The following is a 26,794-nucleotide window of genomic DNA, read 5'->3' as shown; positions in this document are numbered from 1 at the left end:
TTCTCTCATACTTTCTGGACTGAACTAGAAAAAAATAGACAAAAATAAAGGGAGGAGGGTGAAAAGTTTAGGAAAGAACATATTTTGGACTCGTCCATCTAATTTTTGTATTCTGTGCAACTTCTATCCATAGGATTATATGGAATTGAGCTATTAAAATTTTGTAGCTCATGTGTCTAACAGTTTATTAAAACCTTTTGGGAAAGGACCATATCTACACTCTCTACAGCAGTGAAAACATTGGCAGTTAATCAGTTTTTAAAATATATTTTACCGAGCATGCTTTTAAACCATGTTATCAAGAGTTTCTGATCTGAAATTGAAAACGCATTGAGCAAATGCAATTGGCAGTATTCCTGGATTACATTTTTTTTCTGTTGCACTTATCCATCTTGCTGAATTAGATGTAATGGGCAAATATTTTGTAGATATTAAATTTTAGAGGAGCATAATATTAGATGTACTCAAATTTGAGCATGCTGGAGCCGTGAAATTAACAAGAAAGCCAGGCAGCTAGAGCCCAGCTGTCCCCTAAGCAGGAAGGCAAGAAGCTTAGGTGGCTGCTGCCCACTCCTGACAGGGAGATGAGAAGCCCTGGTGGCTGTCTCCAACTCTCAGAGATGAGAACCCAGGGGGCAGCTTGGCTCCTGGAGGAGAGCTGTGTGAAGAGCTCTCAGGCCCCCACACTGCCCCTCTTGAGTCAGTAGAAGCACTCCTGGTGTGGATGCGCACCACGGACAGAAGGAGGGTAGTGTGGACATCAGCCACCTCAGTAATTACTGTTGTGTAGATATGCCCTTAGGGATTGCTTTTCTGTTCCTCTAGAATATTTTTCTATGCAGGGTTGGATGCTTCAAAAACATGTAGATATTTGAAAATATTCTTCAAAGCTTAGAATCCTTTTCCAATAGCCCCTTTTATGCTAGATTGTCACAGTCCGTATTTGTTGACTCTATAAGGAAGTGAGGAATAAGGCCTCCTTTACTAGTCCCTGTTCGGATTGTGGCTGAGGAAGTTAAGAAGCTTGTGGTGACTGCTTGTCTGATACTCCTCTCCCCACAAGAAGGGGGTGAGGAGGAGCAGCCTTGGCTCCCCACTTAAATTATTGGCCAAAGTAGTTGGTCAGTCACATGGGTTGAATAAGCTTTTCCATGAAAAGGGATGAAGTAACTTACTTCCTCCTCTGAGTAAGAGACAAATGGTGACCCTAAGTCATCATTAGTTTTCTGGTCTGCTCTGAGATGCAGCTATTCACCACTCTTTATTCAGGGTAGATTATAAAGCTATAGTTGAGCCCTTGGTGTTTTGTCCTCTATTTAACTGCGGGTGGGGAGGGGGGTTAGTCTTGACATCTATTATGTTATATGAATAAAGGCATATGAAAGACCCCTATTGTGCACCAACTAAAAATAATTTTCTGTCCTAATGCAGAAACTAATTTCACGATGTTTGGACAGTGTCTACAATGTTACTTAAATTCATGTGCAGAGATCTTCATAAACTGACAAATTTCTTAATCTGAGTCCTTGCATGCAAGTGAAAAATCAGTGAGAAAGTATGAGAAGAAAAGTATACATCAGTAAGATACAGTATTTTAAATTTTCTCTTGACCTATCAATACCGAGGAAGTCAGCATGTGTAAGGTTTTTGTGATAGTGTTGATTTTAATGTTAGAAAAGTGTAAATCAGATTAACTTTAATTTTATCTCTGCCATTCTATCTACAACTGTTTGTTATCCCACTGAAACAAAACAAACTGTCCAAGCAAAAGACTACCACACTTACTGTCCAAGGAAAAGCAAGCGCTATTGACAACCTTTTTTGTGTAGTATATTTAACTCTATTAAATAGATTGAGTCCCTGTTTCGTTTTATAGGTATACATATGAACAGCCTCAATTTTTAAACAAACTTTAAAAGCTGCTGTTGTGAGTATGAAGGTATAATAAAAATGCAAAGCATCTGTGAACCTTCAACCAGCTATTTTAAAAATCTGTTCATTTACAAAGTTTTAATGAGTTTACAAATCCTTGCCATGCAAATATCAGAAACAAAACAATCATTACAACAATTAGCTTTTGTTTAATGAGGAATATAGTCATCAGATCTTTCTGTTTAACGGGGTGTTACTGCGTTACAGATTGAGCATCGTTGCAACACCTGTTTGTTGATTCTCATGGTTTGATCAAACTGAGTGAAATCTCTGTACACATATAACAGACCAGGCTTGTCTAGCAAATGTTACTATTTAAAAAAAAAAAATCGGCAGGAGTGCTGTTTTTCGTTTTTGTTTTTTTTAATGTACTTGAAATATTGAATAAAATGTAACCAGATATCTAAATATTCATCTGTCTCCCCCCCCCCTCTTCTCTTGCTGGGTACATAATGGTGTGTTAACTTTTCCATAAACACAACCTCCCTTATTTTTTTTTTTAAACCATTCCTCTATGGTTGAGCTATTTTTCTTTTTCCAGTAAGAGGCTACCAGTAGCCAAGCAGCTATTAGAAGATGAGAGATTAATTCTTCATTTTCTCTTTTGTCACCATTTTCATTAGGAAGCCCTAGGAGGATTACCAAAGGATTATTTGGTAATAAATATCCAACACTTCATGATATTTAGTTATGGATAGGGGTCTACCAAATTTTCAGCCATGAAAATCGTGTCACGGACTGTGAAATATGGTCTCCCCCGTGAAATCTGATCTCCAGCCACCCAGCTCTGAAGGCCGTGCCACTTGCCTGCAGCAGGGAGAGAAGTAAGGGTGACGATACCGTGACCCCTTAAAAGGGTCGGGGCCCCTAACTTGAGAAATGCTGAAGAGAAATGACATGTTTTTCGTGGGTTGGTCATGCATAAATAGCAAATTTTATGGATGTGTAACACACTTTCAAAATTTGCCATTTATGCCATGACCAACCTCTGAAGACTGTGATTTCTTTGCAATTTAAGTGGTCCTGCTTAGGGACTGAATCCCAGTACTTTCTAATGACTGGACATGTTGACCATATATGCATAAATATCTCCCCTTTCATCACAGTTTCTACATTAATCACCATTCAGTCAATATTCATTTTTGAACCTGAGCGGTGTGAAATAGTACCTTAAAGACATTTTCTTTTTTTGTGTTACAGACTGAGGTTGTCTTGTCCTCTTTTCCAGATCAAACACCATTTCTCTGTGGTAATTTTTTTCTAAACTGGTCCTTCTCCTAGCTGTCATATATGAACTTTTTTTTGGTTGGGAAAGATGTCTGCAAAGATTGATAGAAATTAGTTATGTGTTTTGCTTTCTATTGACCAGATGTCATTAAAGTTCACTTTCTTGAAAACCTGTTTTATACAGAAAGTTAGAATGCCTGACTTAAAAGTACTGGTACCAGGGGAGAGCAGACCAGTTAAAGTTAGTTTTGATCTCTAAATAAGTTAGTTTCTTTACTGTGTAGCTGGCCAACCGTGTGTATTCCATGGCTTCTCCAATTTTTGAAGTTCTCTGATTTGCGATGTGGATTAAGATCAGGATTATTTGCAAGGAGTGTCATTGGCAAGGGAAAATAATTTCTTACCTCTAATTCTAGTCCAAACCTGTAGAGTAACCTTTGCTAAAGAATGTGTATACATTTCTGGAAGGTGTGGTTTTTTTCATTAAGCCAGGGAGCCTAGCGATGTCTACACTGCTGCAATTTTCTTGTTCAATAAAGACCCAGTGTTGGCTGGGTTAAAGCGTCCCCAGTCCATTACTGCTTTGCGCTGGCCGGCTCGATAGTACTGTAGATTATTTGGGACAGGTAGTCCACCCTGTTTAATGTAACTGTATAAAGTATCTTACTCTTTGGTCTGTTCTTATTCCATATAAATTCTAACATCCTGTAAAAGAAAAAGAGTACTTGTGGCACCTTAGAGACTAACAAATTTATTTGAGCATAAGCTTTCGTAAGCTATAGCTCACTTCATCGGATGCATTCAGTGGAAACTACAGTGGGGAGATTTGTATACATAGAGAACATGAAACAATGGGTATTACCATACACACTGTAACGAGAGTGATCACTTAAGGTGAGCTATTACAAGCTGGGGGGGGGGGAACCTTTTGTAGTGATGATCAAGGTGGGCCGTTTCCAGCAGTTGACAAGAACGTCTGAGGAACAGTGGGGGGTAGGGGGGTGAGGGGATAAACCTGGGGAAATAGTTTTACTTTGTGTAATGACCCATCCACTCCCAGTCTCTATTCAAGCCTAAGTTAATTGTATCCAGTTTGCAAATTAATTCCAGTTCAGCATTCTCTTGTTGGAGTCTATTTTTGAAGTTTTTTTTGTTGAAGAATTGCTACTTTTAGGTCTGTAATCGAGTGACCAGAAAGATTGAAGTGTTCTCCAACTCGTTTTTGAATGTGTTAATTCTTGACGTCTGATTTGTGTCCATTTATTCTTTTACGTAGAGACTGTCCAGTTTGACCAATGTACATGGCAGAGGGGCATAGCTGGCACGTGATGGCATATATTACATTGGTAGATGTGCAGGTGAACGAGCCTCTGGTAGTGTGGCTGATGTGATTAGGCCTATGATGGTGTCCCCCTGAATAGATATGTGGACACAGCTGGCAACGGGCTTTGTTGCAAGGATAGGTTCCTGGGTTAGTGGTTGTGGTGTGTGGTTGCTGGTGAGTATTTGCTTCAGGTTGCGGGGCTGCCTGTAAGCAAGGACTGGCCTGTCTTCCAAGATCTGTGAGAGTGAGGGATCATCCTTGAGGATAGGTTGTAGATCCTTGATGATGTGTTGTAGGGGTTTTAGTTGGGGGCTGAAGGTGATGGCTAGTGGCGTTCTGTTGTTGTCTTTGTTGGGCCTGTCCTGTAGTAGGTGACTTCTGGGTACTCTTCTGGCTCTGTCAGTCTGTTTGTTCACTTCAGCAGGTGGGTATTGTAGTTGTAAGAATGCTTGATAGAGCATTTTTCCTGAGGAAACTACAGTCCATCGGTGATCTTCCTGAAAACACCATCCTGGCCGCTATGGATGTAGAAACCCTCTACACCAACGTTCCACACAAATATTTTATAGCATTTGTTGTCCATTTGTACCTACATGTTTTCTGGAGGTGTGACTTTTCAGAGTCTGGCAAATTTGTTTTAAATCCAGATGCTTTCCCAAAGTCCTGGACTTTGTTAGAGACTAATTTTAGGGAAATATTTGGTTTAAATAAAATTATTACATCTGCATAGTGTTATTTTATTATGTGCTCCTGCAGGTTTCATTCGTGCAGTGAATTCCGTGTTTCTTATCCGCTGAGCAAAAGACTCGATGGCCAGTGCAAAAATTACAGGTGGAGACTAAGCAATTTTTTAATTCAATGGGAGATTTAACCCCATTACTTGCACAGCTGCTCTTCTGCTGGTGTAAAGAGCAGTTATCCATTTAAGGAACTGGGGGTCCTTTACAGGACAGGACTTGAAACAGAAAGTTGTTCAAGGAGCGTCCCTGTGGGGCTCCACTTCAGGTGAATATGCATCCCTGCACCTTTGGGTTTGTCTACACTACTGCTTAAGTTGATGCAACTTATGTTGCTCAGGGGTGTGAAAAAACCACCCAGCACATCCCTCGGCCCATGCCGCTTCCCGAAGCCCCCATTGGCCTGGAGCAGCAAACCACTGCCAGTGGGAGCTGCGATCAGCCAAACCTGCGGATGCGGAAGGTAAAGAAACCGGCCTGTCCCGCTAGGGACTTACCCTGATGGGCTGTGTGCCAAAGGTTGCTGAACCCTGCCCTAGCCCCACCACTCCGCCACAGGGCAGAAGCCCCAAGCTTTGCTCCCAGTCTATTAGGTGGAAAATGTGGGGGTGGGGGGGACTCCACAAGCCGCACTTTTACTGTAAAAGAGCCAAATAGGGCTCACAAGCCGTGGTTTGTCCACTCCTGGTCTGTTTTAAAATGCAGAACACAGCTATTACTGATCATCCCAATTAAAGCATACTTCATACTGTTTTCTTTGTAATGTTAACATAATTACTGTTCAATTGGTCATTCCTGGTGACTCCCAGGAAATCGGGTTAGTCTTTAGGTTACTCCTCTAGTATCAGAGTTCTTTTGTTCAGTTTCACTTCTGCCATTGCCAGTATGGTCTCTAGAGTCGTATGTTTTTTCTTTTCCTAATTCCCTTTTCCTGGGTTTTACTATTTGCCAAGGGTTTTTCAGTGACTTATCTGTAGTTACAACCTCTGGAGAAAGAAAAGGAGTACTTGTGGCACCTTAGAGACTAACCAATTTATTTGAGCATAAGCTTTCGTGAGCTACAGGTGCCACAAGTCCTCCTTTTCTTTTTGCGAATACAGCCTAACACGGCTGTTACTCTGATACCTCTGGAGAGTCGTCTTGTACATTTGAGATTTGGATTTCTATCCCAAGCATCTTGAATGTACTTTCTCCTTGTTTAAAGTCTTATAATACTGATTTTTGAAAGCCAAGTGGGAATCACCTTTTGCAGTGGATATCTGCCCTGCTAAGTGCTGCTGTAATTTTTTCCAGTGCTGTTTTTTTTCTTTTTTAAAGTTAGGGCAGAGAGATCATGGCCCTTGAGTTTGAACTCTGAATGCTCTGACTTCTTTTCATAATTAAATTTTTCTGCTGATAATTGCGACATTTCAGCATTAGGTCTCTGGGTTTATTATTTATTATGAGGCCTGTGGGGGGAAGGGCAGGAAGGGAGGCATAGTGCCCTGTGTGCTTTCTCCACCTTTACCTCTTACAGACAGCTCAGCTGTAATGACTCCACAATTAACCTTTTTACATACCAGATTGGGTTTCCTCCTTCCGCATTTTCAGGCAGTTCCTTAATTCTGATGATCCTTCTCACTCTGTTTTCTGTGTAATCCACTATAAGCAGAATAACTCTCTGCTCTAGCTCTGCCCTCTGTGTATGTCTACGCTGCATTTAGACATCCGTGGCTAGCCCACACCAGCTGGCTTGGGCTTAGGGGCTCTTTAATTGCAGCTTAGACTTTTGGCCTTGGGCTGCAGCCCAAGGTCTTGGACCCTGCAACCTTGCAGGGTCCTAGAGCCCAGGATCCAGCCTGAGCCCAGAAGTCTATTCAGCACTTAAACAGCCCCTTAGTCTGAGTCAGCTGGCACAGGCCAGCCATGTGTGGGTATCTAATCGCACTATAGACCTACTCTCACTTGCTTCTCTTAGGCCAGTCTCTAGCATAGGGCTCACTATTCCAAGTCCGTAACTTCCTTCTTGACTGCAAGAAGCTTGGTTGTGATACCATCTCTGATGGAATTCTACTCTGAGGTCATCTCCAGAATGTCTGCTTCGGAAGCAATTTGATTTTTTTTCAGCCCTCGCATTTCTGCCTGATTTGGCTGCCATGTGTCCCACCACACTGCCAGAAACAGTCTTCTGAGTGAGGTATCTTTACATTTTCGGATTTTCTTAGAGAATCCATCCTCTGCAACTTTGATCTGTTTTTTGCGGGTGGAGCTTAGTAGGTTTCGGGAATTGATGGAGGCAAGCTGCTCTGCTATTACTTCAGAGAGCCATTTCATTCTGGTCTCTTTTCATAACCAGCCATTTTAGCCAATAGATTGACTGATTGTTTTTAGGAAAGGTGTTAGCTAGTCAATAGATTTGAGAGAGACCGAGAAATGTAGTATTGGTTTAATGTTCACATTTATATCAAGAACTGTAACTTGCATCTTCTCTGGATGATCTAATAGAGCTTTATCTCTAGTTAACTGTAAGGTTATTGACAACTCTTTTTAAAAACATCTTTAGAGGTAGTTTATAATATATTCTAATATACTGTCATATGCAGATATTAATATATCCTGAAAATAATAGAATTGCAGGGAAAATGTGTCCCAGTTCTTAATTTAGTTTTGGTGATTCAGTAAGACTTTCAGGATAATGGATTTTGAGGAACATACGAGGAGTATTTTGTTAATTGGTTGAGGGCTCATAAATTGAACATATAACTAATTTCACTTGGAGGGGTGGATCAATAATTATCCTTTCAGTCTGTCATAAATATCTACAAACAAAATTTCATCTGAGCTTAAAACACCTTATGCTGCCTTGACCTTTCCATTGCAAGTTATTTTAATATTAATATAGCTGTTTAAAATTGAAACATTTAAAGTAAAATTTAAAGTAGCTTATTAAAACAATTTTTGATTTGTTTACACAGATTTAAATGATCTGAACGCTAATCATATTAAGGTTATTTTGAAAAGTGCTGATCGAATTTCTGTTTTATGTATATCTATTTCAATTTACCCATCTAGCACTCTAGGCACTACCCATTTTATAAAAAGTTCTTTCTGCCAATGAAACTTCCAACCCACCACAAATGAAATTCTCCTTTCATCCTCGTACCCTATTTATGTTGTTCCCTTATGGAAAGCTTGTGGTTGTATAGGCCTTGTAGTGTGTCCTAAAAGGTCAGTACATCTGGGATCTGACGGACAAAGTTGTGGGGTGAAGGGAGGCAGGGAGAAGTAACATCCAGAGTTGCAGGTCCTTCATTGAGACTACTCTACCTCTAGCCCCAGAAAAAGTTTTCCCTAATGATATTGTACACTAGGTAACACTCATGAAGAACAAGGTCAGGTGTTGCATCTTGATAATTTTGACTTTGGCCAGTAGTTGGTTTGTTGTTTTCCTAGAAAAGAAATTCATTACAGATACAAAGGACATCTTAAACTGGGGGGCTGCCAGTTTAAGTGTAGCAGAAGGAGTTAATCTCTGAGGTAAACTAAGTTCCTTAATAATTCTAAGGACATTTATCCTGATGTAATAAAAATATTTGTTGATTATCCAGAGAAAATCCACTACTGGAAATGGTAACTGGTGGTTCAATTGGCAAATTAAGCAAGATTTCTCCCCAGTTAGGCTGGATGTAATTATAGCAATTGTTGGAAGGTAGTACAAACATGAACTTTGAGTTAAAAACAAAATTCGTGGGCACATAATTCAATGATTGGGCCAAAATTCAAACAATTTGAGATTTCTAGATGATTAAACAATAACCTTTTGTTTTTACAGACCTCCCAGATGTCAATGATAAACAAAGCCAAGCTGTAAATAATCTCCTGGAAGCCATTTATCCTAGAGTGGACAAACAAGAATATGTAATTAAGCTAGAACCTATAGAAACAAATCAGAATGCTGTGTTTCAGTATGTTTCAAGGACTGACCATCCAGAAGAGAATATTGAGATTAGCAGTAGTCCTGATCAAGATCCATTACAAATACAGGAACCTACCACTGAGCAGCCCAAAACTGTTTCAACTCCCGATACAGAAACTTTAGAGTCGCCACCTGCTGATGCTGTAATAAATGTAATGCCTGCTCCTGACGAACAACCTCCAGCATTAAATCCTGAATTGGACTCTTCTGATAATTCTGATTTTGGCCACCAGTTGATTTGTTGTCTGTGTAGAAAAGAATTTCATTCCAGACGAAGTGTACGTCGGCACATTAGAAAAGTACACAAAAAAAAGATGGAAGAACTAAAGAAGTACATAGAAACGAAAAAGAAACCAAATCAGCGCTCCACAAAAGGACGAAATAAGAATGTGCTTGTAACATTAGGTAGAAGTTGTCCTGTATGTTATAAATCATTTGCTACAAAAGCCAATGTAAGGAGGCATTTTGACGAAGTTCATAGGGGGTTAAGGAGGGATTCCATTACTCCTGATATAGCTACAAAGCCTGGGCAACCTTTGTTCTTGGATACAGTTTCTGCTAAAAAATCTTTTAAGACCCGAAAACAAAAGTCTTCGTCAAAGGCTGAATACAATTTAACTGCATGCAAATGCCTTCTGTGCAAGAGAAAATATAGTTCACAAATAATGCTTAAAAGGCACATGCAAATTGTTCACAAGATAACGCTTTCCGGAAAGAACTCTAAAAGAGAGAAAGGACCCAATAATACTGCCAACGGCACGGAAATAAAAGTAAAAGTTGAACCAGCAGATTCTGTAGAATCTTCAACCCCTTCCATAACCCTTTCTCCACAGAATGAATTAAAGGGAACAAGTCATTCAAATGAGAAAAAGAACACACCGGCAGCACAGAAAAATAAAGTTAAACGAGACCTTGAAACCCCTAAATCAACCAATCCATCTGCTGTAGGTGGCCAGCAAAAAACAAGGAAGCCAAAACTTTCAGCTGGCTTTGACTTCAAGCAGCTTTACTGTAAACTGTGTAAACGTCAATTTACTTCTAAACAGAACTTGACAAAACACATTGAGTTGCACACAGATGGAAATAACATTTATGTTAAATTCTACAGGTGTCCTCTCTGCACTTACGAAACACGTCGCAAACGTGATGTGATAAGGCATATAACTGTAGTTCATAAAAAGTCATCACGTTACCTTGGTAAAATAACTGCAAGTTTAGAAATCAGAGCAATAAAAAAGCCTATTGATTTTGTTCTAAATAAGGTGGCAAAAAGAGGCCCTCAGAGGGATGAAGCAAGACAGATTGGTTCAAAACAGGATGTCACCTGTAACTCACCGAGTAAAAAGTTTGAAGGAGCTGATGTTGGCATAGAAGTAAAAGTCACAAAAAACTTTTCTCTTCACAGATGCAATAAATGTGGAAAGGCATTTGCCAAAAAGACCTTTCTAGAACATCATAAGAAAACTCACAAGGCAAATGCATCTCATTCACCAGAAGAAAACAAAACCAAAGGCAGAAGTACAAGATCAAAAGCTCTTGTCTGGTGAGAAACAACTAGTGTTTTGCCTTTATTTAAAAACAAACAAAACAAAAACACGCCCCCCTCCCCCCCAATTTTATTATTTTGTTGCCTGAACAGATACTTTTCAATAGACTTGATGGTGTGGGAGATAGCCACATTACTTTTGTATCTCATTTGCCTCTTCAGTAAAACGTTTTCAGTGGCTTGGAGACAAGTCAATTTCTAAATTTTTTTCTTCAGGAAGTTGCAACCTAATACAGTTAGGCTGTACAGTTCTTCTAAACTGTTTTAATATTATAAAAATCAATGTATATTGGCTTATGTTTACAGTAGACATTTTACAATTAGTTTTGCACTTGTTTGGTACTTGTTCACATGGTTTGTCCTGCTAATGTACACATTTGTAGGATAGTTACAAAAATATTATGGGACATTTATAGCTGATGTAAAAGTAAATTACAGCAGAGTAAATAAATCTCTACATCTAACTTGGAATGATCAGCCAGCAGTAAACTGTATTATTTTTCTTTTAACTTACTCTATTAAGTTTCCTTCACCTTCCCAACATCTTGGTATAATCCTAAAAACATCTCTTTGCATGAGTAAGAGTTTCCAGGATAGGGCCTTAAATTTGGATGGTTTTTTTTTTTTTATCGTGATGACTTACTGTTTTTCTGAAGTCCTGCTTCAAAGAAAAAATGGTGACACAGAGGTAGTCTTCTAATAAAATATTGTATCTTAGTTAAATGGAAATAACCTATAGATGGCCATTTTAGATTTCAGAATCATTATAGTTTTTACCTGAAGGCTTTTTGGATATTGCAGAGATTTGTAATAAAAACAGGCATGCCGGGCGGGGGGGTGGAGAGGAGTAGTCTTTAAATTATTACTTTGGAACTCTCTCCTTATAACAAATACCTGTTAAGTGAAAATAAGGCTAAATACATATGCCTTGTCCTGTACCTGCTATTGACCTCAACTCAGAAGTGCTCTCTTCCCGAAGGCAACTCTGTCTTGGTTCACCTTCTGCAGTGGATTACCAGTCAGGCATACGTAGGTGGGTTTTCAGTGGTTTAGTAACCACTTTCTGCTAAAGAAAATGCAACTTAATAATGAGCTGGGTTCTCTTAAAATTACAGTAATCTTGTCTGAGGAAGAGAGCGTTTTTAAATTTTTTGTTTGTGGTAAATTTTAGGTACCACCTTGTGTTTAAAAATGATTTCACTGTTGTATAACTAGAAAACAAGTTGTATTGGTAAACTCAAAATATTAATTTATTCCCATTTCTCCTCAGATAACTTCAAGTGATGTACGGAAAGTTTGGAGTTCATTTGAGTGGAAAGACTTTAATTTGGTGTTAGAACCACTAATATCTTGAAAATGGTACCATAAGAAAAATGAGGAAATACTTTCATAAACTATTGTTTGCTTACTAAATTAATACCTATTCTCATGGCTTGTTATATGACAGTGCCTCATTCCAACACTGTCAGGTAACTGTTGACTTGCAATGCACAACATGCATCTATAGACTAGTTAACTACCCTTGTCTCTATGCAGTTCAGCAAAGTTATCAATAGAAAGTGAACTTTTTGTGCTTCAAAAATAAAAAAACTCTTTACAAAAAGCATTTTGGAGAAGAAAACTTATTTTCATTTAGGAAATCAACTTGAGAGGTCACCACAGATACTGGCCTTAGTACTGCTAATGCTGATGAACCAATTCTGTGACTTATGTGGTATTCTACTTGGCTGGCAAACCTTTGCTTTGTTATGTACTGTTTTAAATTTATTACAAATGAATGTATAAGAGCAAACACCATATTAGTGTATATTGGCTGAATTGTTCTAATTTTTAGAAATTGTCATAACTTCAGTTTGTTCAGTTTGACTAATTTCCCAACTTTGGGGTATACTGAATTTCACTGTACTAAAGTTGCTGCAGAGATATTGCCAATACTTTATTTTTCCATGCATGGTTCACAGGACAGCATTTCATTTGTAAACATTTAGGAAGTTTACAGAAACACCACATTCCCTATTCCATATTCTTTAATTTTGTGTTTAAATTTTATACACAAGCACTTTAATGATAGTTGCAGTTAATTTTTCAGTTATTGTTTTAAAAAAACACACTAATGTTAATATGAAGGTAGTGAATATTTTCTGATGTTTTATAGACACAGACAATCCATGCACAACCACTTCTTATAATGCTAGTTTTATTTCTTTAAATATTAATAAAAGGGAAGATAGTGTGAGAGAAACTCAGAATATTTTTTTCTCGCAAGATCTTAAATGACCACTTTAGGTAGCACTTGACTTTATTGTAGGATTTGCAAAATGCTTACTGATCCTTTTGTCTATTTTATTTTATAATCAAGATTTTAGCAAAACAGTAGCACACCTACCATTATGAAAATCTTGGCAGGCTTCTGTGCATCAATGTTTTTTTACTTTTTAGAAGATACTTTGTTTAGTGATTTGTGTCAAATTGCCACAATTTGAAAGGTACTGTACATCAGAAGAAATACCATGTTTTTATATAGGTTCACTCTCTTGCTTAGGGAGGTGCCTTGTCATATATACTTTTTGTATTAAAAAAAATCTAAAAATGTTGATCACAAGGTCATGAATTAAAAAAAAATGCTTTTATGGATAAAAAATGTTTGGCCTTTTTAGTGCTTTGCACTAAAAAAAAAATACACTGTGAATGGGAACTGGACTGTAACTGTTGCTGGAAATGTTCTATATTGAATGTACATGCTCTTGTTTGGATAAATGTACTGTATTTGGAAATAAATCAGACTGGAAGTTACTTTAACAAAGTGTGCTTAGACAAAAGGTGTATTCTAGTGAAACTGGAATGCTTTTCTTCAGTCAAACAAATTCAGTTACTACCAGCAGCTACGCTTCAACATCTGCATTTCTATAAACTTTATTTCTCTATCATTGGGTCTGGTTTGTTGTATTATTCCACTGGAATTAAAAATACTTTTTGCCTTATGAGAAACTTAGCAGTTGGAGTGAACCCTTTTCTTCTACACGAAAGCTCATGCTCAAATAAATTGGTTAGTCTCTAAGGTGCCACAAGTACTCCTTTTCTTTTTGCGAATACAGACTAACACGGCTGTTCCTCTGAAACTTATAATGATGTCCATTATGTAATTAAGAAATCATTGTCTAATCTTAGTTTTTACAAGTGACAAAAAACTATCCTTGTCTTGATTTTAGTTAAGCAAAATTTAATGTTATAGTCCTTGTTAATAGTGTTGTGACTCAAATACTGGTGCTCAGGAAGCTGAATATAATTTTTTTTAAGATCCTTATTTTTATATTAAAGAATGACAGAGGCTTTTGTAACCGTTATCAGAGGGGTTGCCGTGTTAGTCTGGATCTGTAGAAGAGGCGCAGAGAGTCCTGTGGCACCTTATAGACTAACGGATGTATTGGAGCATAAGCTTTCATGGGTGAATACTCACTTCGTCGGATGCATGTGGGTATTTTGTAACAGTTACCCATTTTCATTTGGTTAGAATGTGCACAGAGAACCCCTACTGTTTGCTTATGATTTTAATAAATTAAAAAGTTGGTTGCCCTTACGTGTCCAGCTCCCTAGCACCTATTCTTAGATCTCTCTGTGTTGAGATTAGGAAAATAAAATGCAGGAGTGATGGTAGGTAGGTGGGGGTTACTCAGCTAACTCTAGTATTTCTACTGACTCCATCGTGGCTAAATTTAAAGTCTGCTGCTGAGATACTTGAAAGTGGAATTACATCTTTTCTAAAGGTAAGCCACACGTAACAGATTTCCACCCTTGGTCCATATATATGGTAGGTCAAAATGGCCCTAGCTCATAGGTGATTTACTGAATTGCTCTCTACTTGGTGGTGTTTCTACTTACAGATGAGGTTTAATAGCCAGCAACTGCCTCAACAGTTGGTTCCTTTTTATCTTGTGGTGGGGTGAGGTCTATTGTTTGGCTCTTTCTGAAGCTCAAGTCTCCTTTTCCTTCTGATTACATAGAGGTGTTTTTTACCTCCTTTATTTCAAACAAAGAAAATAAACAAGTTTGTCTAGATGTATAAAAGATTTGTTGCACTTACTGAATCTTGAGTTTATATTGCCACTAAAGATTTTGGGAGAGATGGAAGGTCACAAAATTTGTCTTGTTTGTCTAGGTATTTTTTTCCTTCTCAATGTTGAAATAGCAACCCAGCGCTTTTAATAATGCTGCCTTGAATATGATCAATAGCCATTGTGGATATTTATCGCTGTCTGTGGTGTCTTGAGATAGTCATTGCCGGGTCTAGATGTGAGTTATGGATGAGGCTGTTGCCTTGTACAGGTCTAGTCCTAGGTACAGTATATCTCATTTTGGATTTTGCCTGGTCTTGATTGAAATAACCTATGAACACAAATCTAAATTTGCCTATTTTGGTTCTGGTTGGATTTTATAGATCCCATAGCAAAACTTTAGTATCTTCTAATCATTCTGCGTGCAAATTCCCTACATGTTAGAGCCAGTGCGTTGTAGTGAGGCTTTGTGGCCATCTAAATATTAATTCAGGGCCCCTGTGGGACTCAAATTTATTCTGAAGTGAAAGAAAACCATCACAAAGTGCAGACAGAAGTCTTCAGAAGTAGCAGTGTTAGACTTAATGAAGCTTCCAGTTTAAAGTGTGGAGTGGCATCACATTTTTCTAACTTCAAATTGTAGAACACTAGATAATCTTTATATAAATGGTCAATATTTTAAACTAGTGGTGTTTAAAAAAAAATAAAAAAACCAACAACCTATTTTTACCATTGCAAAATGCATATTGAATTCAGAGGGGGGATTTATCAGAGGAAGGAGTGCAGGACTGGGCCCCAAGTCTTTCAGATATTAACTGTTGTGTTCCAGGATAACCAGTTCCTCCTGGAACCTTTAATTATGTTCGTTACAGTGCAGTCTTTTTTTTTCCAATTAGTGTTTTGAAACAAACCAATAATAGTTTACTCTCTCGTTTGAGGTAGACAGCTCCTTTTTAACGTACAGCCCCTTCACTGCTTCTCACTCGTGCTCTAAACATTGTATTATTTCAGGGCTTCTGCTGTGCTTTACTGTGCTATGTACTTCATGTCTGCCTTAGGAAAAAAAAAATTGAAGTCTTCATAAAGATTTTATAGATCTTGTGTTGCTTTTTTAACATGCACTTTAATACTGGAAACTCTGTGTTAAGTGCCATTTTATTTGGTAAATAACTGGACCTTAACAAAAGGACCTTGAAATATAATAGATTTTAAATTATCCAAAGGCATAGACCTTTTTTTTTACATATTTCTTTTGCTTATATAACAGGATCTATTATCCCAGAGCCTACTTCCAGTACAGTTTCTCTCTTCTATACCATTGATATCTCAATTCTTCTCCTTGCCTTTCCTGGTATCTTGTTCTGATTCCAAGTGACTTAAAAGTATCAGTATTCTCAGAACTATTTGTACTATTCAGGAGATTACTTCGTAAATATTTTTCCAATTCACCTAACTCATTTTATAAGTTTAAACCTAATCAAATCATTAACTTCTAGAATTAGCTAGGCAGTTACTTTTTAAAAAAGGTATTAATAGTGGATCATTTATGTTGAGGGATTTAGATGGAGGAAAAGTAGTATGCTGTATATGTGGTTTTTCATTTTTTTTTGTTCCTTCCCCCCCCCCACCTCCCCCTGTTGGGTTGAGAGGCCAGCAGGATAAGAAATCATTAAGGTAAGACTCCCTTGGTGAGATACCTATGGGTCTAAACTCTGGCAGGGACGCCGGTTATAGGTGGTGATGAGATCAGAAATGTGAGTAGCCAGGAGGTGTCATAAACTTGAGTGCAGTCTGTCTTTTTGAGAATGAGTCTTGAAATTTGAGAGGATGGATGAAAGGGTTTGTACCATTGAGAACAAGTTTTTGGGGTTATGGGGTGGGGATGATCTTGAATTCTCTCAGCTAATTTCATGGAAGTGGGACTGGTTGGACTGGGATGCAGAGACAATGGGAGTGGGTGATTGTGTTGATGTTGCTTTCCATATTTGGCAATAGCAACAGAGTGACGATACACACATTCATAGACCTGCCAGGGATCAGTGCACCAGCCACAGTGACCATGGGTGATGGTATTGTAGTGAAGATCCTACAAATCCATGAATCTCTGGAGAAGACCTCCCAGGTGGCTCTGTATAGCTGCTTCAAGTCTGCCTGTAGGAGGGTCCAAGTTTCTGACCTTTCTAACAATGCAGGTAGTACACAGGTTTGATCCTGAACTTTGTCTCAGCGCAAAGACTTTTGCATCCATAGGCGAGACTTCATACAAGAGGCAGCAAGACCTATTTGCTGAAGAACATCCGGCTTGCTACTACTATTTGAACTCTCATCAGTGCTCTCCATGGTACTCGATCCCACCTGCACTGGGGTTCTGGTAGCCCAGCTCTGAGGTTCTGGACCTGATCTATTGCCATGAGATTGTCAACCCCATAGTGCAGGTGGTGTCTTGGAGGGCAGGGCTGAAATTCAGTCTGACTTTTCCACAAGCAGGGTGACATCACTGGCGTAGTCTCGGTTGGTAAACACTTCTTGACTAGCCTTGGTTCCAATGTGTGGCATGGCAAGTCCTAATATCCAGTCAATAGCTTGACAGAACAGTGCCACGGTGAGAGTGCATCCCTGCTGCATGCCTGAGATTGTGCAGTAACATGTCAAAAGCTGTGAATTGGTACTGGTGTGAAAGTTGTGCTCGAGAGTTAGCGCAACATTTTGAACACTAACTCTTTTTGGCATAAGCTAAAGTGGAGACCTGTCAACTGAACCAAAAGCTGCTTTGACGTTGATGTGTGCCACATGAAAGAGCAGTTAAATTCTCGGCGCAGCTGAGTCGGAAACCAGAGGGTAAAGTACTAGCAGAATGGAAAGATGGCATTATAGTTTCCTTGTACAAGCCAAATGATCTCACACCAAGTGTAACAGGTTTCACTGCAGGGCAGTCAACAATGGGCAGTATCCTTACTCGCTGGCTTCTGGCTGAGCTGCACTGAGTGTGACTATGGTGGGGAGAGACAACAGGTTGTAATGATGAGGGGGATTTATGTTTTGAGAGGGATGGCATTATAGGGTGTGGGGGGCCCTAAGATGTAAGAGACTGTCAGTGTGAAGTAGTGAGTTGTGGTGCAAAGTAATGATGGATTAGGAAGAGATTAAGATGTCTTTTACAGCTAGCCTTGGGGCTTGCTGTTTGGGGTACCTAGTTGCAGCGACTGAATTCCTTTAGAGGTTACTGTCAAATGGACAAAATCACAGAACAGTGCTGCTGTATGCTGGAATATGGAAGCCCAGGATGGGGTATGGTTGCAGGGCTTGATTCCTTGATCTCAGTGACAATTGGGGTGGGGGAGTAATAATTTTGTAAGGAGATGGTGTAAGACAGAAACAACATATTTAATTTCTGTTTATTTTTGGTGTCGCCTCAGGAGGCTTAATTGTCAAGAGACAAGGTTCCTGGTCTTCAGTTCCTGATGATGAAAACCCTTAGAGGGAAATAAATCATCAACAATCTGTGTTTTAATAAAAGCTTAAACTCCCAATCCTGTGTATCACTGAAATCAAGATGAATGATTCTGCTAGTCTAGGGATAGCACAGTTAACACCACCTGTGGGACATTTGGTACATTATAAACCTAGTAGGACTCGGCAGGGAGGAGGTATGGCCATGCTGATTGCATCCAGCCTAATGAGGGCATCTTCTCCAAAACTGGATCTGATAGTATGTTCACTTAGTAGGAAAGTCCCAGGTTGGGATTAAGATAGGACTGGTTTCAGTTTGTTGCTTGACCTGTTGCACTACTATGCCATTTTGAACTGACTAAACTGATTGCTACAGTGGCAAAATTTAATAGTTTTCTGATTTCAATTTGCATGTAGATGATGACTATTCTTGGGTAGCTCAGGATTTCCTGGTCACTATGACCTTGTTCCAGGTAGTTACTGACTCTGTTCATATAGCTGGCCACACTTTGGTTCCAGTTTTTGGGTTGAGATCGGAGTTTAGACAATTGGCTGTTAAGCTTGTGTCAAGGACCAACAATTAACTCTTGTGGTTTGAGGTTGGAGCTCATCTCCTGTCAAGGTGAAGGATCTGTTTCGATGATTTGTCCTCAGATTAATGGAACAAGAAAAGATCCAGATTGCTCTGAAGGAGAATCTGGTTTCACTAAAACACCCTCCCTGGGGTCTGGTAGAACAATATGCTTTTTGTCCTCCACCATTAGTGAGGTGACCCCTCGGTGTTCTCTTTGCTGACTTCATTTTCATAGGTCATCTTGTTTGTGGCTGTTCAGTGATGAATTGAGAGACAAGGTAGCTAGCGTGCTGGTGGTGGAAGTCTCATAATAAGGCTGATCAGTTGCAGCATAAAGATTTTTTTAAAACTCTTATATGGCTGTTTAGGAGGCAAATAAAAATTATTTTTTTCTCTACCACAATATCCACAAAATCTGAGTACAGATTTGTTTCAGATGGTAGATAATCTGGTGAATCCAGACAATCTCAGTTCAGTCACTAGTCTGACTGCCCCCCATTGTAAGCAAATTGCTAGTCATTTTGTAGAAAAAATTAATCAGATTATGGATGGGCTGTCTGCGTCTGTGGTGGCAGAGCAAAATCTTGAAGGAACAAGGGCAGCATCTTGCCTGCTAGAGTTTCAACTGGTGCTCCCTGAGGCACTGGAGATGTTGAGAGAACTTTGTCCCTCAGTTTTTGAAGCAATGCCTTTCCTAGCTGGTGAATTATTGGGTCCCTTGCTTGTGGAGATAATCAGCACCACCTACTGTATTGAAAGAAGCATTAAACAGTAACCTAGTCCCCTTTTTAGAAGGTTGAGACCTTTCCTTTCTGATGTGGTCATTGCCATTGTTCCAGTTTTTGTTACCTCAAGGCTGGACTATTGCAATGGGCTCTACGTGGACTATACCCTTAAGCCATTCAAAAACGGAAGCGGGTGCAGAAAACATTAGCTGGCTTACTGAGTAGGGCATCTTGCTAGGAGCATATAACACCAGTGCTCTGAGATCTGCACTGGCTGCCTGTTGATTTCTGGGTGGCGTTTAAGGTGTTATGACCTATAAATCCTTAATGCCTGTGACTGGCCTACTGGATGGACTGCCTCACCCATGGTATAATACCATAGCTGTAGTCAGCAGGGGTGCCTGAATAGGATTCTCCTTGTTACAAAAGAGAGGGTGTGACTGGCAGCATGCTCTAAGAACTCTAATCTATGTCTACACTGCACACCCCTGGCAGCTGCACACCCCTGGCAGGGCAGTGGCATGCGTAGTTACATGCTGCAGTGAAAGGCTCTGGCAGTGGGAGACAGTGGGGAAAGGCTCTGGCACTGGGACATTACTCTCCTAAAAACAGTTTAGATGGGGAGGTGCTGCTTGGGCATGTACAGAACCCTGTAGGGTACTGGGTTCAGGCATGTCTCTACTTGTTCACGCAGTGTCATCTACACTGCTACTTATGCCTGTGCCGGGGGAACGGGGCATGCAGTGTATGTACTCTCCACACCACCGTAAGTGTGTAGTGTAGATGTGCCCTGAGACTCTGGAACTTGCTTCCCCATTTGTCTGAAATAGCCCAAAAAGGCACCCTGCAAAAGACATCTGTTTGTTTAGGGATTTTGGATAGAGTTGAGGGTATGCTTTCCATAATGGTAAAGGATTTCTAAACACCCTTACTATTCTAAAAGCCCAAACAAAACAAATTGTTTGATATTGTGGATTCTTAAGTGAGAATTTTTGCATAATTGCTGTGGAGGTCAGGTAAAATATATGCTTGGAACTTGTAACAAATTGTAGCAAATGGGAAAATTACTAACTCTTCCAGTCTTCACAAGCAGTCCACTCTTTCACACTTTAAAGATTTAATGGACTGTATTGTTTTATTGCGAGAGTGCCTAGAGGTGCCAATCAAGGATTAGGGCTCCATTTTGCTAGGCTCTGTTGCATGCTGTCAAATTGCAAACACCTCATAAATTGTACTTAATGTTACTCTGTCAGTGTTCCAAGATACTCAGTTTAATTAGTAAAAAGAAAAGGAGTACTTGTGGCACCTTAGAGACTAACAAATTTATTTGAGCATAAGCTTTCGTGGGCTACAGCTCACTTCATTGGATGTATTCAGTGGAAAATACAGTGGGGAGATTTATATACATAGAGAACATGAAACAATTGGTGTAACCAGAGTGATCACTTAAGGTGAGCTATTACCAGCAGGAGAGCTGCGGGAGGTGGGGGGACCTTTTTGTAGTGATAATCAAGGTGGGCCATTTCCAGCAGTTGACAAGAACGTCTTTGGAAAGTGGGGGGTGGGGATAAACATGGGGAAATAGTTTTACTTTGTGTAATGACCCATCCACTCCCAGTCTCTATTCAAGCCTAAGTTAATTGTATCCAGTTTGCAAATTAATTCCAATTCAGCAGTCTCTCCTTGGAGTCTGTTTTTGAAGTTTTTGTTGTTGAAGTATTGCCAGTTTTAGGTCTGTAATCGAGTGACCAGAGAGATTGAAGTGTTCTCTAACTGGTTTTTGAATGTTATAATTCTTGACGTCTGATTTGTGTCCATTTATTCTTTTACGTAGAGACTGTCCAGTTTGACCAATGTACATGGCAGAGGGACATAGCTGGCACATGATGGCATATCACATTGGTAGATGTGCAGGTGAACGAGCCTCTGATATCGTGGCTTATGTGATTAGGCCCTATGATGGTGAATAGATATGTGGACACAGCTGGCAATGGGCTTTGTTGCAAGGATAGGTTCCTGAGTTAGTGGTTCTGTTGTGTGGTTGCTGGTGACTATTTGCTTCAGGTTGGGGGGCTGTCCTGTAAGCAAGGACTGGCCTGTCTCCCAAGATCTGTGAGAGAGGGATCGTCCTTCAGGATAGATTGTAGATCCTTGATGATGCGTTGGGGGCTGAAGGTTGACAGAGCCAGAAGAGTACCCAGAAGTCACCTACTACAGTACAGGCCCAACAAAGAAAATAACAGAACGCCACTAGCCACCACCTTCAGCCCCCAACTAAAACCTCTCCGACACATCATCGAGGATCTACAACCTATCCTGAAGGACGACGTTCCTCAGACGTTCTTGTCAACTGCTGGAAATGGCCCACCTTGATTATCACTACAAAAGGTCCCCCCCCCCCCTGCTCTCCTGCTGGTAATCGCTCACCTTAAGTGATCACTCTGGTTACACCCATTGTTTCATGTTCTCTATGTATATAAATCTCCCCGATGAATTCATCCGATGAAGTGAGCTGTAGCTCACGAAAGCTTATGCTCAAATAAATTGGTTAATCTCTAAGGTGCCACAAGTACTCCTTTTCTTTATACGAATACAGACTAACACGGCTGCTACTCTGAAACCAGTTTAATTAGTACTACTGTTTCAGTCCTAATTTTATAAGACTTGCTTCATCTATGCTACCTTGCTACTTGAGATTATTTTGGAGTCAAATTTCTAGTAGTTTGGCAATTTTTGTTCAAATTTTAGCTTTTGAAAAAAGTGTTCTCATGGTAGTCAGTTGCTTACCAGCTGCAATTATATTGAAGTGTGTAATTTCTCCTACACAATTCCCTTGTCCTCTGTTGTGTTTTGAATTTCAATGAGAGGCAACTGGCTGGTTGCAACAATGTGGCGTCAGGTAATCACATGGAGAGAGTTGGGTCACCTTTAAAAGAAATTCCATATTGCAAAGGGAGTTATACCCTGGAAAGTGCTGGGTTATTTCTTTTAAACTATTCCGAGTATACTTGGCTGAAGGCTATGGATTTAAATACTGCAGAAATTGGCCAGTGAACAAAGCAGCAGTTAGCATCCTTGACATTAAAATGGCTTAAAACTTGAACACAGAGAAACGAGTTTTTTTTAAATATCTTGGAACCACTTATGTAATCTCAGTGTGTTGGTAACTGAAATACGATGTTGGAGTCTAGGCCAAGTTTCAGCATTGTGTGAACAATGGATAAGTTAAACCCTGGAAACATGAGGCTATAACAGAAATGCTGACTGTCCTTTGCTGTAGTATAGCTGTATTAAAACACTTCTCTGTTCCCCACTGCAGTCGAAAATATCTTTCAAAAAGTTCTATGTAAGATTTTTTTGAAAATGCTTAGTTTGCCAAGTTTTTATGCTTTTCAATTTTAAATTAGTCATGAATTGGCATATGAGACTTTAGTACATAATAGCAAAAAGGTACAATAAACTCTAAAAGTAATAGAATCTTGTTTTGTTTTGAGATTAAACACTTATTTTTCAGCTGATGAATGAGATTTGTTTTTACAAAAATTGAAATATTTTTTCAGGTGTAATTGCCATTAAAACACTACAGTTGTACTGAGCAAATGTACTACACTTTTGTTTACAATTCCCAAGAGTTGAAGTCTCTATCAATGTTACTGTGACAGATTTATGAATACTGTGTGCTAGCCTGTTTGTTGGGGTGTTTTCTGTATGACTATATTGGGATAGCTCATCAAGACTGAGAATGCTGAGAGCTGGCTTATCTTCAGTCAATACTTACGTTGTTAAGGGACAATGCCACAACTACTAGCTTTGATTTCCCCTTCTATCAAGTCAACCTACAAATTGGTTTGGACCAGAACAGGAGAAAACTTGGAAATATAGAACAAAAGAACTCCCATGGGCTTGAAAGGGAGTAATTGTTTCCTGAACCTCACTAGTGTTTCTGGAAAAGTTAGACCTGCCTAAGTCGTCGTCAAAGGATGGGTAGGGTAAGGTAGACACGTGTGTAGACTTTTCTCAAAAGCCTTGGTTTCTACTGTTGAAATAAAGAGTATTATATTTTGTCTGATCACTCTCCATGACTGGTCACAGACACTCTAAAGAAAAACTTCTGGTGTCCAAACTCAGACCTGCAGGATAAGAACAATTAATATTCAGGGTATTGTAGTCCAGCACCTGGTAATGGAGTAGGAGAATCTCAAAGTGTGAGATAATCTGGGCTTGGACAAGAATTTTGGCTCTGTGAATACATCACATCTTGGAGCTGTTGTGCAGAAAAAGTGGCAAGATTTAGAAGTGACCTGCATGCATGATCGAAAGAGGGCTGAGTGAAAGATGAAGCCAGTATTATGGACTTGCGTGACAATGAGACAAGTGACAATTGAGAGAACCTTTGAATGCTGCTATCCTGTAAATTCCTATAGTAGTCTTCTGTACAACTAATTCACATAAAACATTTACTAATGCATGTCATGCTTTTATACATCCAAAAGGTGGCAGCACTCATTATTTTTATCAGACATGTAATTCCTATAGGTTTCAGAGTAACAGCCGTGTTAGTCTGTATTCGCAAAAAGAAAAGGAGTACTTGTAGCACCTTAGAGACTAACCAATTTATTTGAGCATGAGCTTTCGTGAGCTACAGCTCACTTCATCAGATGTATACCGTGGAAACTGCAGCAGACTTTATATACACACAGAGATCATGAAACAATACCTCCTCCCACCCCACTGTCCTGCTGGTAATAGCTTATCTAAAGTGATCATCAGGTGGGCCATTTCCAGCACAAATCCAGGTTTTCCCCTATAGATTTTTCCCCATCCGTTTATATATATATATATATATATATATATGTATGTATAAAACTTGCACTTTCTTAAAAGTAAGATTAGCAACCTAAAAGGGAAGAAAACTTACATTAGAAAGGTCAATGGTGCTTGAGTCTGACAAACAAGTTAGTCATTAATGTGTTTATGGAAAACACTTTCTAGATTGTGACATTTGAAATTCATGACTAATGTCTCTCCAAGAATCAAGATTTTTGGGATGGGATGTTTGGCAGGCCTTAACAGCATTCATTCTGTCATCAGTGCTGTAGTTCAGTTTAAGGACAGTGGTGCTGCATAATTCCTTAGTGAATAGCAACATATGAATTGCACTTTATCAATGTCTGTTACCAGCTCCAAGCGTCATTTACCTTTTATCTCTGCATTTTAAAATAGGAAAATACTTAGTGGCAGCAAAATTACATCTCTCTTTCAAAATGCAGAGGTTTTTCCTTTTTGGGGGGGGGGGGGATCTCAACTAGAAACTTCCACTTTTTTGCCCTAAAAGCCAACTAGAGGTACTCTACACATGAGTATCTCTTTCCCAGCAACACCTAGTAAAAGAGCCAGTGCTTCCTTTCAGTCCTCCTGCCTGTGACAAGCTAATGTCTATCTGCCCACAGACCTACCAGGTTGGAGCTAGAACCATCTGCTCCCCCAGTCCAGTTGCTCATTGTTTCTAATAAGATGGACGGTCCTGCTCAGTGGCAGTTAGCTGTGTCCCACAGTAAGGAGCAGTGCTTAATTTGTAATGAAAGAGGTGTCAGGGCTCAAGCAATTTTTAAATTTTTTTACACTTTCATAACGGACGAGCCCAGAGGTGTTGGGGCTAGGAACTGCCACGCGGTGCTGAGGCTCAGCCCTGGCACACGTTAAACACTGGTAAGGAGTACATAGATTGCTGCAAAGGGCAAGTTACTTCCTGAGGAGCCTAGGAGTTTTCTGGGTAACAATATTTAGCAACTTTTTTCTAAGAGCACTTGAAGTGCATGGCATTGAGAAAGCCAACTGACATTCTCCACCCTGGTAGAAGGGAGAGTAATTCTGACGCACGAATAGGAATGTAAGCAGAAATTTCACAAGAAAGGGAGATTCAGCTGCATAATTGTGGGATAGAGAGGGCCTTGAGATACTGTAACTATTGAACTGTCATTGCATCACCTGCTTATCTGTTGTACACTTGTGAGTTAATTGGTAATGTATTTACTGTGGTTGCCATTAAGAAGTTGACCCTTGCCAAGAAATACTAGGCACTTATTACCATTTGCTATTCTAAGGATGGGGAAAACCTGTGGTATCTCAGCCTATTGGCAAATGCTTGCTTTTTTTTTTATGGTGATCATTTTATCTGCAGTATAGGAAACCTGTGTTCACAGCTAGCTGTGTGATTAACTCCCACTCTCTAACCTATAAAAAATATAGTTCACCTTACATGATAGTGAAGTATAGATTTTTATATAGCCTGGGTGTAACTTTCACCAATCTTTCCATTTCATTTTGTCTCCCCTCTATATTATTTTGCACCCTCTGATTTAATTGGACTGGGAAGATGGTTTTAATAACTGAGTGAAACAATTTAAATATTACAAGTTTGTGGTATTCAGAGGGGCATTGTTGACTACCGCATGGTCTTTTCTTCTTTTGGTTTTTGATTGCCCCTGTGTCCACTCTTTTCTGTTGACTTCATACTCTTCCTACCCTATCTGAAAAGGCTCTGCCTGTACTTGCCCATGGGGTAGCTATACCAGTGCAAAGCTCAGGTGCACATGCAATATGCCAGTGTATAATGGGGACTGTACCAGTCTAACTGATTCTCTAGTGACTTACTGGGGAGTCAGACCAGTGGAAGCCGTGTTCTGTATTTGGTGTAGTGTGGTTAAATTAGGGGTTTTCACCAGTGTACATTATGCTTCCCTAGTGTAGTCAAGCTCTCGTTTTCTTGTACACTAGCTTCATGCTTTCAAATCCTTTGGGCTTGTCTACACGAAATGCTACAGTGATACAGCTGCTGTAGCATCTACAGTAAAACGCTGATGGGAGGGGTTCTCCCATAGATGTAGGTAAGGCACCTCCCCAAGTGGTGGTAGCTAGGTTGACAAAAGAATTTTAGTGCTGTCTACCTGGACTTTTTGCACCTTTGGGTGACGTAGTCAAGCTGACCTAATTTTCTAGTGCAGACAAGGCCTGAGTTTCTCTCCTTATATTGTGTACTGATATTTAATTCCTTCTATCTACACTTAGCAACAGCCTATTCTCCTTCCAATTACTACCTCTGTTTTTATTGGCCAAGTGAAGCTGGGTCTGAGTTCAACTTGATGGCATTTCTTTATTTGCTGTTTTGGTTATAACGTGACAACTTTTGTATGCTGCATCCAGTCACTTCCAAAAATTGAGGCAATGATCAACGCACCAGTCATTAATACCTACCACTGTAACAATACCCCC

General features: G+C 39.6%; 1 protein-coding gene and 1 long non-coding RNA gene across 5 annotated transcripts in view; one reads left to right on the top strand and one right to left on the bottom strand.

The window, feature by feature from the left end:
- ZNF800 (zinc finger protein 800) overlaps positions 1-13,645 on the top strand; it is a 30,721-nt gene extending 17,076 nt beyond the window's left edge. For 3 of the 4 annotated variants that reach the window (XM_048836891.2, XM_048836889.2, XM_048836892.2), the window contains exon 5: positions 9,032-13,645. In XM_048836891.2, the coding sequence (XP_048692848.2) occupies positions 9,032-10,722 (1,691 nt within the window). In that variant the 3' untranslated portion in view covers positions 10,723-13,645. The remainder of the gene's footprint in view (positions 1-9,031) is intronic. The other variant, XM_048836893.2, reaches the window with a different exon arrangement.
- The window catches only part of LOC125630663 (uncharacterized), a 76,647-nt gene that overhangs the window by 9,291 nt on the left and 40,562 nt on the right, over positions 1-26,794 (bottom strand). The gene's annotated exons all lie outside the window — the stretch shown is intronic.

This window comes from Caretta caretta, chromosome 1 (assembly GCF_965140235.1).
Source record: "Caretta caretta isolate rCarCar2 chromosome 1, rCarCar1.hap1, whole genome shotgun sequence".
Lineage (NCBI taxonomy): Eukaryota > Metazoa > Chordata > Testudines > Cheloniidae > Caretta > Caretta caretta.
Note: the sequence above shows the minus strand (reverse complement) of the source record. Positions and strands in the feature narration are given on the sequence as shown.